The 13,631-nt window shown below is 41.8% G+C and overlaps 1 protein-coding gene across 8 annotated transcripts in view; it reads right to left on the reverse strand.

The window, feature by feature from the left end:
- Positions 1-13,631, reverse strand: part of LOC143018629 (uncharacterized) — a 106,237-nt gene that overhangs the window by 41,034 nt on the left and 51,572 nt on the right. For all 8 annotated transcript variants that reach the window (XR_012965767.1, XM_076174172.1, XM_076174173.1 and 5 more), the window contains one exon: positions 8,513-11,306. Coding sequence is in view for 7 of the 8 variants with exons in the window: in XM_076174172.1 (XP_076030287.1) it covers positions 8,513-11,306 (2,794 nt within the window). In the remaining variant the exon portion in view is untranslated. The remainder of the gene's footprint in view (positions 1-8,512; positions 11,307-13,631) is intronic.

Consider the following 13,631-nt stretch of genomic DNA (forward strand, 5'->3'; position numbering starts at 1 on the left):
CCTCATCTGTGTCATTTGTACACCTTTTGTTTACACCCCTTCTGACGTCCAAGGCCCGTTCCTCCCCTTCCTCATTTTCTTCCATTTTCCTCAATAATGTCTCTCCTTCTCCTTTTTCTTCACCTGCCTACTACACCACATGCTCTCCCCTTCCCTACTAATACAACACAAGTATTCCCTCATCGCTGAAATCCACGAAATTTGCGTTTTTTCCGGAGTTCCAATCTTTGCTGTCAATCTGACGTGTGTGTGTGTGTATTTACCTAGTTGTATTTTACAGGAAGGGGAGCTATGCTCGTGGTGTCCCATCTTCACATCTCGTTTTATCTAGCCTGTTTTTAAATTCATGTATCGTTTTTGTACACACCACATTTTCATCAAACTTGTTTCAAACATCTATTATTACGTGGGGAAAGCTGTTCTTTTTCAGGTCTCTTCTATAATTGTCTTTTTTTTGTCTTTCTTTCCATGTCCTCTTGTATCTCTACCATCACATTTTATTAGATCCTCTCTATCAATAATTTCCATGTCTTTCATGATTCTATAAATACTTATCAAGTCTCCTCTCTCTCTTCTTTGCAAGAGAGAGAGAGAGAGAGAGAGAGAGAGGAGAGAGAGGGGGGAGGGAGGGAGGGAGGGAGGGAGGGAGGGAGGGAGAGAGAGAGAAAGAGAGAAAGAGGGGGGAGAGAGAGAGAAAGAGGGGGGGAGAGAGAGAGAGAGAGAGAGAGAGAGAGAGAGAGAGAGAGAGAGGGAGAGAGAGAGAGAGAGAGAGAGAGAGAGAGAGAGAGAGAGAGGAGGGGAGGGAGAGAGAGAGAGAGAGAGAAGGAGGGGAGGGAGAGGGAGAGGGGGAGAGAAAGAGAGAGAGAGAGAGAGAGAGAGAGAGAGAGAGAGAGAGAGAGAGAGAGAGAGAGAGAGACAAAGAGAATCACAAAACCAGCACTCAAGACAATCCTAAACTCCTCTTGGCATCAACATAATTATGATTACCTTCAGGCCACCATCCAGTTTGATTTATTGATTGCTCCAGCTTCAAAACAATACCAACACAAAATATGCCTAGAAATCAATCAATCTGCTGCCCCAGGTCTCTCTTATTGAAGTCCCATGGCTCCTAGGTGGCCAGTAACAGCCACTGGATTGTCCCATTCAAGGAAGAAATATTGTGTAGTTGTCTGGGTATGGAAAGAATAGTGCAGTGTAAGATGAAGTGTTCAGTATTTCTGTATGACAGTTGCACCTGAGGCAGTTGTTTCAGTGGTCAGGTTTATTCTGTGTTGGAATCATCTGAGCACTGAATAGTAACCTGGTTGCAGTCATGTTAATGTGTTTCTTGTTTCTCTTGGGTGGGGTTTTCTATGGGGCTAATGTCTGGATGGGTCAGACAGAGTAGAGTTTGGTGGTCTGTCTTAAAGTGCTTGTTTTGTGATCCGAGTGTGAACATGTTTATGCATGGATATATTGTGTGGTGCAGGTGGGAGGTTGTTGTCGATATTTGAGTACTATGCTGCTGGTGTAGTTTTTTGCTATATTCAGTTGTTTGTGCTTATGTGCTGTAATGGCATGAGTGAAAGGGGCTAAAGGGCTCTTGCATAGAACTGTGTACCCATTATTTTTATGTGATGTCTTATGGGGAAGACTTTGATTTCTGTGAAGTGTTTAATTGGGGTGGTTTTGGTGCATCTTGTTACCATTCTTAGTACAAGTTTATACAGTTTGTAAGATGTCTGTTTTCCTCATTGTTAGGAATTATGGTGTGGAACCAGAGTCAAATGTGGTTCTCAAGAACTTTGAAAACGAGTTCCTTTCTGCTGTCCAAAGCCCATACAATTTTCTAATCTTTATTTTCCTTTTAAATCTAACTGACAGACCTTTGATGTGCATGTTAAAGGTCATATATCAAAAGTGAAAATTGGGGACCAAAACATTTTAGTTTATTTTCCAATGGAAAAATTTGGTCAGTTACTTTTACTATTGAATGTTTCTTTGATTCATGATTGCCTGGTGAGAGTAATGTTGATAGTTTCTATTATTTGCAAGACATTGTTTTATTTTGTCTAGGTAAGCTTGAGTGTCTTATGCTAGGTTATCATCATCAGGTCCTCTGTATAACTATAGGAGAGTGCTCCAGAAACTTGGTTGTTTTGGATTACTTTGCAAGGTGCCAGTTAAGTTTGTTAGCCATATCTTGTCATGGTTTTTCGGTATCTGTATCTATGATCTTTTAGTATGTGACTAGGAACTTTATCAAATGCCTTTTTATGTCTATTGCTATCATGTCTCTTCTTTCCAGTGATAAGTTAAATACTATTATATATTTCCAGCCCTTGTTGTGTAACATTTGGGAGGTATGCCAGTGGATTGGTTCTTCTTGAATCTACTGGTTTGGAGAGGAGGGTAGATTAGTTATGCTTTTTTCAGCTATTAGTCTCTCCATCAGCTTGGATTTTGTGGATAATAATGAAGTTGGTCTATAGGATGCTAGGTTTTCTGCTGGATTGCTTGGTCCTGATATGGGCTCCTTTTCTGATTTTCAGAATTTTGTTGAATATACAGGACTGATTGAAATTACCAATCAAGGCTTTTATTGCATTTCAGCTGAGGTATTTTAGATAAATGTTTGAAATCTTATTTGGACCTAAGTGTGAGAATTTCCAACACCCCCTCCACATTGTTATTGGAGTGAGTGTAGTTGTCTGTCTAGTTTGATTTTTAATATTTCTTCAATTATTTTCATATTTTCTGGAGCTGTTGGTCTGGAATTTGTTTGCTAACAATATTGCAATCCTGTTTTGATGATGGTACTTTTCCTTGAGTTGCCCTCTCCAAGAGGGGCAGCTCACAGTGTTAAACTGAATCAATCATCAGTTTCAGTTCTCCTCATTTGTTATTTGTTTTCTACTAAACTATTTTTGTTTTGTTTTTTTCCTGGTTTTCTTTCTTCTTGCTTATTAGTTTCCATGTCTTTTTCTTATGTTGTAGTAATTCTTTTTCTTGTTCTATGAGTTCCCCCTTTTTTGTGTCTTTCTCCAGTGTGTAGTTAGGCTTGTATTATTTTCTGCAGCTACCATGCCTCGCCTACAAGAGGCTGCTCCAATGTCTAGGAGGGAATGGAAAACTGATAGAGTACTCCATTTCCCACCATGCTCAACACCACCCAGATTCAAAGGTGGTGCTCCTTCCTTACCTCTAAACTCTGAGGGGCTGAAGCAAATTGTCTCACATGTGAACACCATATAGAAAAGCTTCAACACCTAATCCTCCACTACCCTACTCCAGCCTTACCCAGAAAACAACATTATTTCTTGTAGGAAAGAGGCCAAATGCAGAGTATGGGATCCAATATATTTAATGTTTCACTCAGCAGGGCGAAACGTTAAATATATTGGATCCCATACTCTGTGTTTGGCCTCTCTCCTCCAGTGCTGTTGCAGTCGTTGCTGCTTTTACTCAACATTATCTCTTCCTTGAGAGACTTGTAGGACAATCTGGTAGTTGTTGCCTATCATTTAGAAGCCATGGGTCAGTCGATTCATTGGCCCTGGTCTCACTTTCCAAGTGACCAAACTCCATAGTAAATAGCAACAGCCACCAAATTGGCACGCAAGTCACTCAAGGAACAAATATGTTGTCCAGGTAGGGTGAGGGTAGGACAGTGTAGGATGAGGTGTTCGGTGTTTTTCATGTGGTGCTTGCATTTAGGTCACTTTAAGTCTGTAGCCAATTCTATGTACTATTTCAATACTGGATCATGCCAATGTGGTTCTTGTTTGTTACCTGCCCTAACAGTCCAAGCACAAAGGGCAACGAATTGGCTGCAGCTATGTGCCTCCTGGCATCATAAGCTCCTCACCTGATATCTGGCAGTCAGGTGGAGAATCGAATTTGGAGATGTCTTATTGTTTTTCTGATCTGTGTGTGTGTATGTGTTTTTGTAAAGATGTGCATTGGAGTAATGGTAGAAGATTGTTGAGTTGAATATATTTGAGTAATATGGTGTTTTCTTCTCTTGGGTCTCTTGCAAGAGAGACCTAGGGAAATAAATTGAAAATCACTTTCAAGACAAAAAAAAAAAAAAAATCCCCTTCATTGAATGGTTTGTGAAATGAACTAGCAGCCATGGCCAATTTCTTCAGCATTGAGGAAATTGTTAAAATATATATATAATAATAATAATAATAATAATAATAAATAAATATATAAAATAAAAAATACTAGTTATACTCATAAGACCAAGATTGGAATATGCTGCAACACAATGGACACCCAGTACAAAAAAGAATATAAGGAAAATAGAAAGAATCCAACGACAAAGATGGCCCCAACGCTTTCAAAATTGACATACGAGCAAAGGTCTAAACTGGAACTACCAACCCTGGTACAAAGAAGAGGCAATCTATTGGCCATTTAAAGAATCATGAAAGGCATGGAAATCCTTGACAGAGAAGACTTATTAAAGTGGGATAGAATAAATACAAGGGGACATGAAAAGAAATTCAAAAAGGATAGTTATAGAAGAGATCTGTTTAAAAAAAAAAAAAAAAAAAAAAAAATCCACAATGGTGGATGCTTGGAACAAATTGGACAAAACAAGCATGCACTAACACCATACAAGAATTTAAGAACAAACTAGATATTGCAAAATACAAAGACAGGTCACTATGAGCATACCTCCCCTTCCTGTATAATACAACTAGGTGAATAAAAATAATAATAATAATAATAATAAAATAAATAAATAATAATAGCAACAATAATCATAATAATAATCTATCTCAATTTGTACCAGTGTCAGGAGATCAATGGCCCTGAAGTAAACTACCATAGGTACAAGGCTGGGCCACAATTTATTCATGAGAAAAACCTTTATATTCTTATCTGTATTGCACAAATATTGGGCAATATAATATGACAAGTTCTATGACTTCTGTGGCGATTCCAATGCAGAGACAGAAGGGTGCTGCTGCTGTTAATGTTATTACTATTATTGTTATTACTATTTTATTGTTATTACTATATAAAAAGTCACCCACTGAGACCTCTTTGTTCAAAGATCCCGACTATGTTTATCCCCCATCCAGGGATGCGGACCAAAGTAGCCAGCCCCAGGTCTAGAGAAAAAGGCCTAAATTCACTTGTCCTACTACAGGGTGCGGCAACATAACTTCCTTTTTTATAATGCGTGGCAATCTGGCTGTAGAAGTAGTAGCGGGGTGGGCGTGGTCTCATTTGACAGGGCCGTTCTGAAAGTTTTCTTGGAAATACAGTCAGTCGCTATCATGCGTTGGAGTAGTGAGGAGCGTGCGTTTGCCGTCGAAGCTTACTTTTCGAATCGTCAGTCTGTTATTGCAACCCAGCGCGCCTTTCGAAATCGTTTCAATGTAGCCCCGAGAGGCCCTGTTCCGGACCGGAAATCAATTGTTACATGGGTCACTACGTTCAGGCAAACTGGGAGTACTACACGACGAAGAACTGGAGTACTACACGACGAAGAACTGGAGTACCTCGGCCCATCAGATCACCTGAGAACATTGAGGCAGTGAGAGCTTCAGTCTTGCAATCCCCACGGCGTTCTGCGCGCAAACATGCCTCTACCCTTGGACTTTCTGATCGTTCAGTGAGGCGAATACTTCACGATGACCTTCATTACCATCCTTACAAGATGGCGATTGTGCAGGAACTCTCCGTACGTGATTTCACTTCACGAAGGAACGCATGTGAGGCACTTCTCGAAAACGTTCCTGAAGACGCTATTGTTTACTTTAGTGATGAAGCACATTTTCATTTGACTGGATGCGTCAACAAACAAAACATGCGCTACTGGGCTGACACCAATCCCCATGAATTGCATGAAAGGCCTTTGCATTCACCTAAAGTCACAGTGAGGTGTGCAATTTCCTCCACTGGAATTGTTGGTCCTTGGTTTTTTGAAGAAAATGAGGTCACAGTGACAGTGAATTCAGACCGGTATGTAAACATGTTGGAGGAATTTTTTTTCCACGAATTGAAGAATTGGACCTAGGGGATATTTGGTTTCAACAGGACGGAGCAACGGCCCACACTTCAAGGGCATCGATGGCTGTTTTGAGGGAACATTTTCCGGAGCGCCTCATTTCAATAAGGGGCGATTTGGAGTGGCCAGCCCGTTCCCCCGATTTGCCCCCTTGTGATTTTTATTTGTGGGGATATTTGAAATCCCGTGTTTATGTCAACCGCCCGAGAAGCCTACCAGACTTGAAGGCCAACATCCGAGAAGAAATTGCCAATATACCCGCTGATACGCTGGTGAGGGTCATGGCAAACACCCGAAATCGGTATATGCAGTGTATGGACAATGGGGGACGTCACCTACCTGATATGATTTTCAAAACTGTGTGAAACAAAACTTTAAATATTTACTATAATTATGAAACAAAATTAAATCCTTTCTGATTTATACATCTTGTTTTATTGCCTTTTGGAAAAAGGAAGTTACGTTGCCGCACCCTGTACAATCCAAGTCTTCCTACCCTGTTTTCATACTAAAAAATCTGTATACTGATAAGTATCTTCCTTCTACTACAAGCCTATAACAAAAGCTAATGTATTCAAGGCTTCAGATGACAATGATAGTTACGATGTTATTTACCTTGACATTAGCAAAGTATTCAACAAGGTGCCCCACCAGAGACTACTAAATAAAGTCAAAGCCCATGGCATAGGAGGAAAGTGTTTGAATTGATTAGAGCTTGGATCAGTGACAGAAAACAGCAGGTCACCATAAATGGTCTAAAATCCAAATGAAGGAGTATTCTAGTGGAGTTTACCAGGGCTCAGTTTTGGGTCCCTTTTTGTTTATGTATATAAATGACTTGGACAATGAGATTAATAGTGATGTTAGTTTGCGGACGACACTAAAATAGGATGCCAAATTAGGTCAGAAGACGCCTAGATTCTGCAGGATCTTTACAAATTGTTCACATAGTCGGTGAAATGGCAAATGGACTTCAATATCTCAATGTGTAGTGTGTTAAATGTAGGTTTACATGATCCAGAAAGCAGGTATAGCTTATATAACACGTTTTAAGAGAAAACCGAGTGCAAGATTTAGGAGTTCTAGTGAATCCTGAGCTTAAAATCCAAGAAACCATGCATTAGTACCAGGAATAGAGCTAAAAGATAATTAGGTTTCATTGCAAGGACAGTTATGAACAAAAGTGCAGAGGTATTATCAAACTCTATCTAATGTTAGACCCATCCTTGACTATGCAGTACAGTTTTGGTCTTTGTCCTATAGAATGGATATCATTCACTACAATCAGTAGAGGAAAATGATCAAAATGATACATGGGGTCAGAAATTTACCTTACAAGGACAGGCTTACACTTCTTAACTTACACTCTCTGGAAAGATGCTGAGTGCAGGATGATCTAATAGAGTTGTTCAAATGGATCAAATTATTCAACAAGAGTGATACAAACAAGGTCATCATATCAAGACAACAGGGCAGGACTCGTAGTAACAGATTCAAATTGGACAAAAGAAAGAAATAGGAAAGAACTGGTTTACTAATGGAGTGATCAATGAATGGAATAGACTTAGTAACCATGTAGTGAGCACTGAAACTATCAGTTGTTTTATGAAAAGGTTAGACATCTTTATGGATGGGGATGACAGGTGGTAATAGCCATAAACTGCCTAGTGTAGGCCTTATGGTCCCTTGCAGTCTCCTTCATTCTTATGTAAGTCTAGATCCCTGTATATGATATGCCCCACACCTATCTACATGTGTATAGCTGTGATTGTTGGGTCCATAATTATTATACCACACAAACATATACAAACTGCAGACTGGAACTATTGTCACACACATGCAGTCATACCAGGAAACACTCCAATACTAAACAAACATCCTGTTGTGGCTTAGGAAGCATACAAAAGTAAGTAGTATTTGTCCTGAACATCTTATAAGGTTTTACTAATACATGTGCTCTTGCATCCTCATACTTTGTTTTGCATGCCTATATGAACCTCTTAATTCAGCAAGTTCCTAACCTAACAGAAAAGAATACGGAAAAAAGGTAATTATATAACACCTACTACAGCAGGAATACCTGGTTCTTCCTCCACTCCTATCCTTCTCAATATATTGTATAATTTACAACCTATTTCCATACCCACCCTTCCCATAAAATCATACTAAGGTACGAAAGTCTTGGTCACAATGCATGACTGGAGTTTGCAATTACAAGAAAGAGCAACTATTTTGTTAGGCAAAAGAATCCAACCTTTACTTTTTTTCCTAGCAGGCTTTCATGTACATAACCTAAAGTCTGACAACTCCCTTCTCAAATTCCATAGTTGACTTTGATGGCTGTCCTAAGACTTTAGGTAGTTAATCCTAGCAGACAACTTCAACTGCACAGCCTACTGGAAAACTGTTTCAAAGGAAAAAGACGAAGTTACTCAATCAGGAAGCGAGTCTGGCGCTTTGGCTTATACACACCAAGTACAAAGCAACAATTATGACACTTACCTTCTGGGATGTCCTTTTTAAGAGACTCCAAAGTATGACTTGGTTCAGAGACTCTTCTCTTGATTGTCAAGCTTTTGGAAGCAACAGTAGCATCCGTAATCTTCTGTGACTGACTGGTGCTAGTCCCCTGGCTGTCAAGCCGAGACGAGAGTAACGTCTTTTCATTATGTAACACATCACCATTAACCACAACACCATCCTCATGATTTACTTTGTTTGTTTTCACTCTACTTAGAATTTTTTCTTTATCCACATCTTTCTTTTCAGAAGTTTTTGACATTTCATTGCTCATCTTTTCCAGCTCTGCTTTCAAAATATCCCCTGCCTGAGTACTAGGTGAAGTGAGGGTAGTGGGAGATATGGTAGGTTCTAAAGGGGTAGTGGTGGTGGCTGGTGTTGTGGAGAGGGAAAAAGTTGAGGAAGATGTTGGGTTTCTGTGAGGTTGTGGGGTGTGCATGGCTGCCACTTTGGATATACTTGGTGGCAAAGTTTTCAGAATTGTGTGCCTAGCGATCTCACCTACACTGTTCAGATCCCCAACTTTTCGAATGGAAGGTTTGGTCTTTAGCTTTGGTTTGGAAAGCTTAGAATCCATTCGCCCCAACTTCTGACTATCAGGTTTCACACTCACAACTCTTCCATCTTCACCAGTTCTCATCCCCTTTGGCTTGCTCTCCATGCCCTCCTTTAACCGTACCCTAAGAGCACTATCGTCCATATCTCCATCAGTCTTACTTTTCCTATTATCAAAAATTTTGAGCACGGGTGGAATCCCCTCATCAGTCTCACTCTTTTCTTTACTACTTTTTCCACGGGGACCTTTAAACTTTACACCATCACTGTTTGACTGATCAGTACTTCGCACTTTGGTTTTACTTTTCTTTCTCATGCGATCATCCTTAGAAGTATCTTTATCTTGACTTCTTACACCTTCCTCGTCACCTTTCGGATTTACAATCACGGCAGCTTGTTTTGAACGAAGCTTAATATGGATTTTTGGAATAAGCAATCTTGGCTCATTGTTAGGCGACACACTAGAACTACAATTAGATGATGTTTCTTTCCTTTCCCCAAGTTTACCACTGGAAACAAATGTTGTCTGAGCCACGGGTTCTTTTCCAATCTTTAATTTCAACCTTATTGTTTCTCCAGGACTTCCAGTACCATAGTTCATGTTGTCTCTCGAAGTTCCTGGACTCGAATCTCTATCTCTTGACTTTGATCTTTCTATTGTTTCAGCAACACGATCAGCAACTCCTCTCCTGGAATCGACACTTAGAACCGACATTCTCGAAGCATCAGAATCCGACTGATCTGTTTCTTTTTTCGAGGTAACACTAATGTTCGACTCTTCATCTTCTGAAAACACTGAATTGGAATTCCTATCCTCATTTATTGGTGAGGATGGGCGCACTTCCTGGTCTGAATCAGAGCTTTCACTTGTGTGCCTTGGTTCCAACACACCTGTGTTGGGATTGATCAAGTAACGACTCTCCTTGCCACCAGGTACTGACTGTGGTGGTGAAGGAGGCATATGCTTGTTCTCCCCTGCCAAGCTACGGTGCACTGTTGCCTGTGTCTTGAAGTGCGATGGTGCACTTGCTCCAATTGCTGAAAGACAGCGTGTTTCCGAAGCAAATGGATGCCGTAAACTAGGTGGGGGAGGTTGCCCTGTAGCCTGCGGGTGCTGCTGAAGACTGCCACCTGATGGTACAGCTAAACGAGGATGTGGTCCAACTGAGCTCGTTATGACTGTCCCACCTGAATACACCTGATGGTGAGTCTGCACACCATCCTTTGCTCTACTAGCAAACCCTGCAGTATAATTGGGTATGCTAGAACTGCTTGACATTGTCACATTGTAGGTGGTGGTGTGAGGAGGTGGAGAGAGGGCAGGCACAACAGGTAGGTGCATATTAGAAAATGGAGTGTGGGGTAGTGAGTCTGATGATGGTGTTGAATTACTAGACCGGGATGTGGGAGAGCCTGGGATGGGTGAACCATGTGGTGACCCACCAACTAACACTTTACTCTTGACAGCAGGTCCACTATGCCCAGGCTGGTCAGGTTGTTGTAACAAACCGACCAGCAGTGGGCTGCTTTTTACCACACTACCTCCTGGTCCTGTCCTGACCCCTGGCCTCACAGGCTGATTGGGCACTGAACGGTTTGTCACTATCTGTGCAACTGACACAGCAAATCCACCAGTCACTGTCTGGTTACCACTGGTAGGTTGAGCAGGTGCCTGCTGCACTACAGCATGTGCCACACTCCCTGTACCACCAGCTTGGCTCACAACATAGGGAGTCCCATTGGCACTAGCAAACACTGACCCCTTAACTGGTCCTGCTGTGGCGTGAACCTGAGACACCTCCTGCCCAGGGGCCTGTGGTCCCGGATACGGTGGGGGAGAGGCATAGGCAAGGCGGGTTCCTGGCACACCAATGGCAGTGGCCACACCCTGATGCTGCAACAGCTCCCTACCCTGCATTGTCTGCAATGCCTGAGTCATGCTTGCAAACGGGTAGGAAGCCTGTGGTCGCACTTGGGGTATTGGGCGTGGAGGCACAGGAATGACCTCCCCACCTGGTGCCACCACATTTGGACTACGAAACTGTGAAGGAGGCACATCGGTAGCCACAGCACCACCCATGACGGTGCCAGCATTGCCCAAGGCATGGGTCACCGACCGTGCAACGCTAGAGGGGCCAGGTGCATCACTGCTCCCACCCTCCGTCCTAAGTACGATTTCTGTGGCTTCATTGTTTGGACCGGCAACCTTGAGGGAGATTACCTGTAGAATGAGCAGAATAACATTAGTTAGATACTAATAAGTAAATAAATAGATCAATAAACAAATGCAGATGCCTTTCATTTTTACACAAGGGTTGCATTCCTAAAAAGCTTGACCACTGTAAAAAAAATAGTGCAATTGAAATCTATTTTCTCCATAAAGTAAACATAGGGTTTGTGTTACGCAACTTCACAACAATGCAATATGCAGCATAATTTTGAGTGCCATCACCAGCACCATTAATGGAATGCTTACTAACCATGACACCAGTGTTACCATAAAAAAAATATCACAACAATTAGCAAGACATGCATTGGATTTTTTTTTTCTTTTTCTTTATGTAAACATGTTCCTGGTGCCTTTTCACATTAAAAGTCTAGATGTCAACTACTGACTGATGAACAAAGCTCACTCAGTAACTTTTCTTTCTTCTTCGACATAATTCACACTATAATAATTGCCCTGACTTTGGTAATTTTTATGTGAATTATGTCAAACAAAAAAGAAGTTGCTAAGCAAGCTTTGTGCACAGCCAAAGCCTTGATAAATAATGAAAAATGCCGAATAATGTCAGTAACCCTCTTTGAAGACATTGAGATCTTTGAGTAGTGTCAAAATGCTCCATCAGTACACACACACACATACATGTACCAAAGGCTTTTTCCCATTTATAAGGGAGGTAGCAAAAAAACAAAGGCATAAAAACCACTCCCACCCATTCCATCCCCATCACACTCCACTCTCCTCCACCCTCTTCCCTCCCACTAATCTTGGCACCTCCTGGATGATGCATCATCCCTGCATCTTGTCCATTGCCCTGGGTCAGAAGCAGTGTCGCAAGACACAGCACATCCAAAGCAAGGCTGCTTCATTAAATTGCTGACCCCCCCTCTCCATCCCCTCATGCAGAAAAGGAGAAGACGGGGATAAATCCCTTTGGGTTGCGTCAAATTATTTCTCATACATACTCCCTCACCCCCCATCCCCCACCCATTCCACCTCATATATCACAGCATCATCCATATACAACAATTCTCAATTCACCTCTGTCTTATGTCCTCTCCCGTCCTTCCTCAACAGACATTCCCCTCTTTCCCAAAGACCCTTTTACCTATCATCCATCTCATCCTAGGTCGACCCCTCACGTTCACTCCTTCCACACCTCTTTTACTAGTCTTTCTTCACTCATTCTTTCCATGTGTGCAAACCATCCCAATACTCTTTCATCAACCCTGTCTCCCAACTCCCTTTTCACCCCCATTCTCCTCACCTCTTCATTTCACACTCTATCCAGCCTAGTAACCCCTATCATACTTCTCAGACACATCATCTCAAACACATTTAACCACTTCCATACGGTGCCGCCTACGTGGGCGGCATGAGGAGCAAGTAGGTACTCATTGATGCCGAAGTCGCCATCTTGATTATATCTATTGTAGTTGTACCTACGTAATTTTCATTCCCTCTAAACTGGCTTCATCAGTTTTCTATGGTTATCAAAATACACGGGTGAAAGAGAACGGACAATTTAGCACTGACTATTTCTTATAATGCGATTATTATTTCGAGACACCGCACGTTGGGTAGCTAAAGCTGCCAGACGTGCGATGTGCCCCGGAGGGAAGAGGTTAAACTCCTTCTCTCTTCCCCTCTTATGTTCCATGTTTCTGCCCCATACAGTGCTGTCGGCACAATCAATCCTTCATACAATCTCCTCTTAATATCTATTTACTCGCTTCTCTCAATATACATTCTACCTCCACCTCTCATTCCTCCCTTTCCTGCCACATTTGCACCCAAGTATCTAAAACTATCCACTCCCTCCAGTCTCTCTCCCTTAATATTCACTTCCAATCTGCTGCCACTTTCTCCCCTTGTACATCTCATCACCTTACTTTTACCCACATTTATCTTCAACTCCCTTCTTTCACACACCTTCCCAAACTCTGTCTTCCTCAATCCTTCCTCTGATCCTGCTACAAGCACAGTGTCATCAGCAAACAACAGCTTGCTCACCTCCCACTTTTCTCCATTTTCTTTAACCATCTCCCATCCCTGACCCACTACCCATTTACCTCTCACACCACCCCATCCATGTATAAATTGAACGACCAGGGTGACATAACACATCCCAGATGAAGTCCCACCTTTACCTCAAACCACTCACTCTCTCCATTTCTAATCCTGACACACATTCTACTACTCTTGTAAAAACTCTTGACAGCTCCTAAAAGCTTCCCTCCTATCCCATATATCTGCAATACCTCCCATAGTGCCTTCCTGTCTACCCTGTCATAAGCATTTTCCAAATCCATAAAAGCCCAA

The sequence above is a fragment of the Oratosquilla oratoria genome, chromosome 35 (genome assembly GCF_046742065.1).
Source record: "Oratosquilla oratoria isolate Oo_2021 chromosome 35, ASM4674206v1, whole genome shotgun sequence".
NCBI lineage: Eukaryota > Metazoa > Arthropoda > Malacostraca > Stomatopoda > Squillidae > Oratosquilla > Oratosquilla oratoria.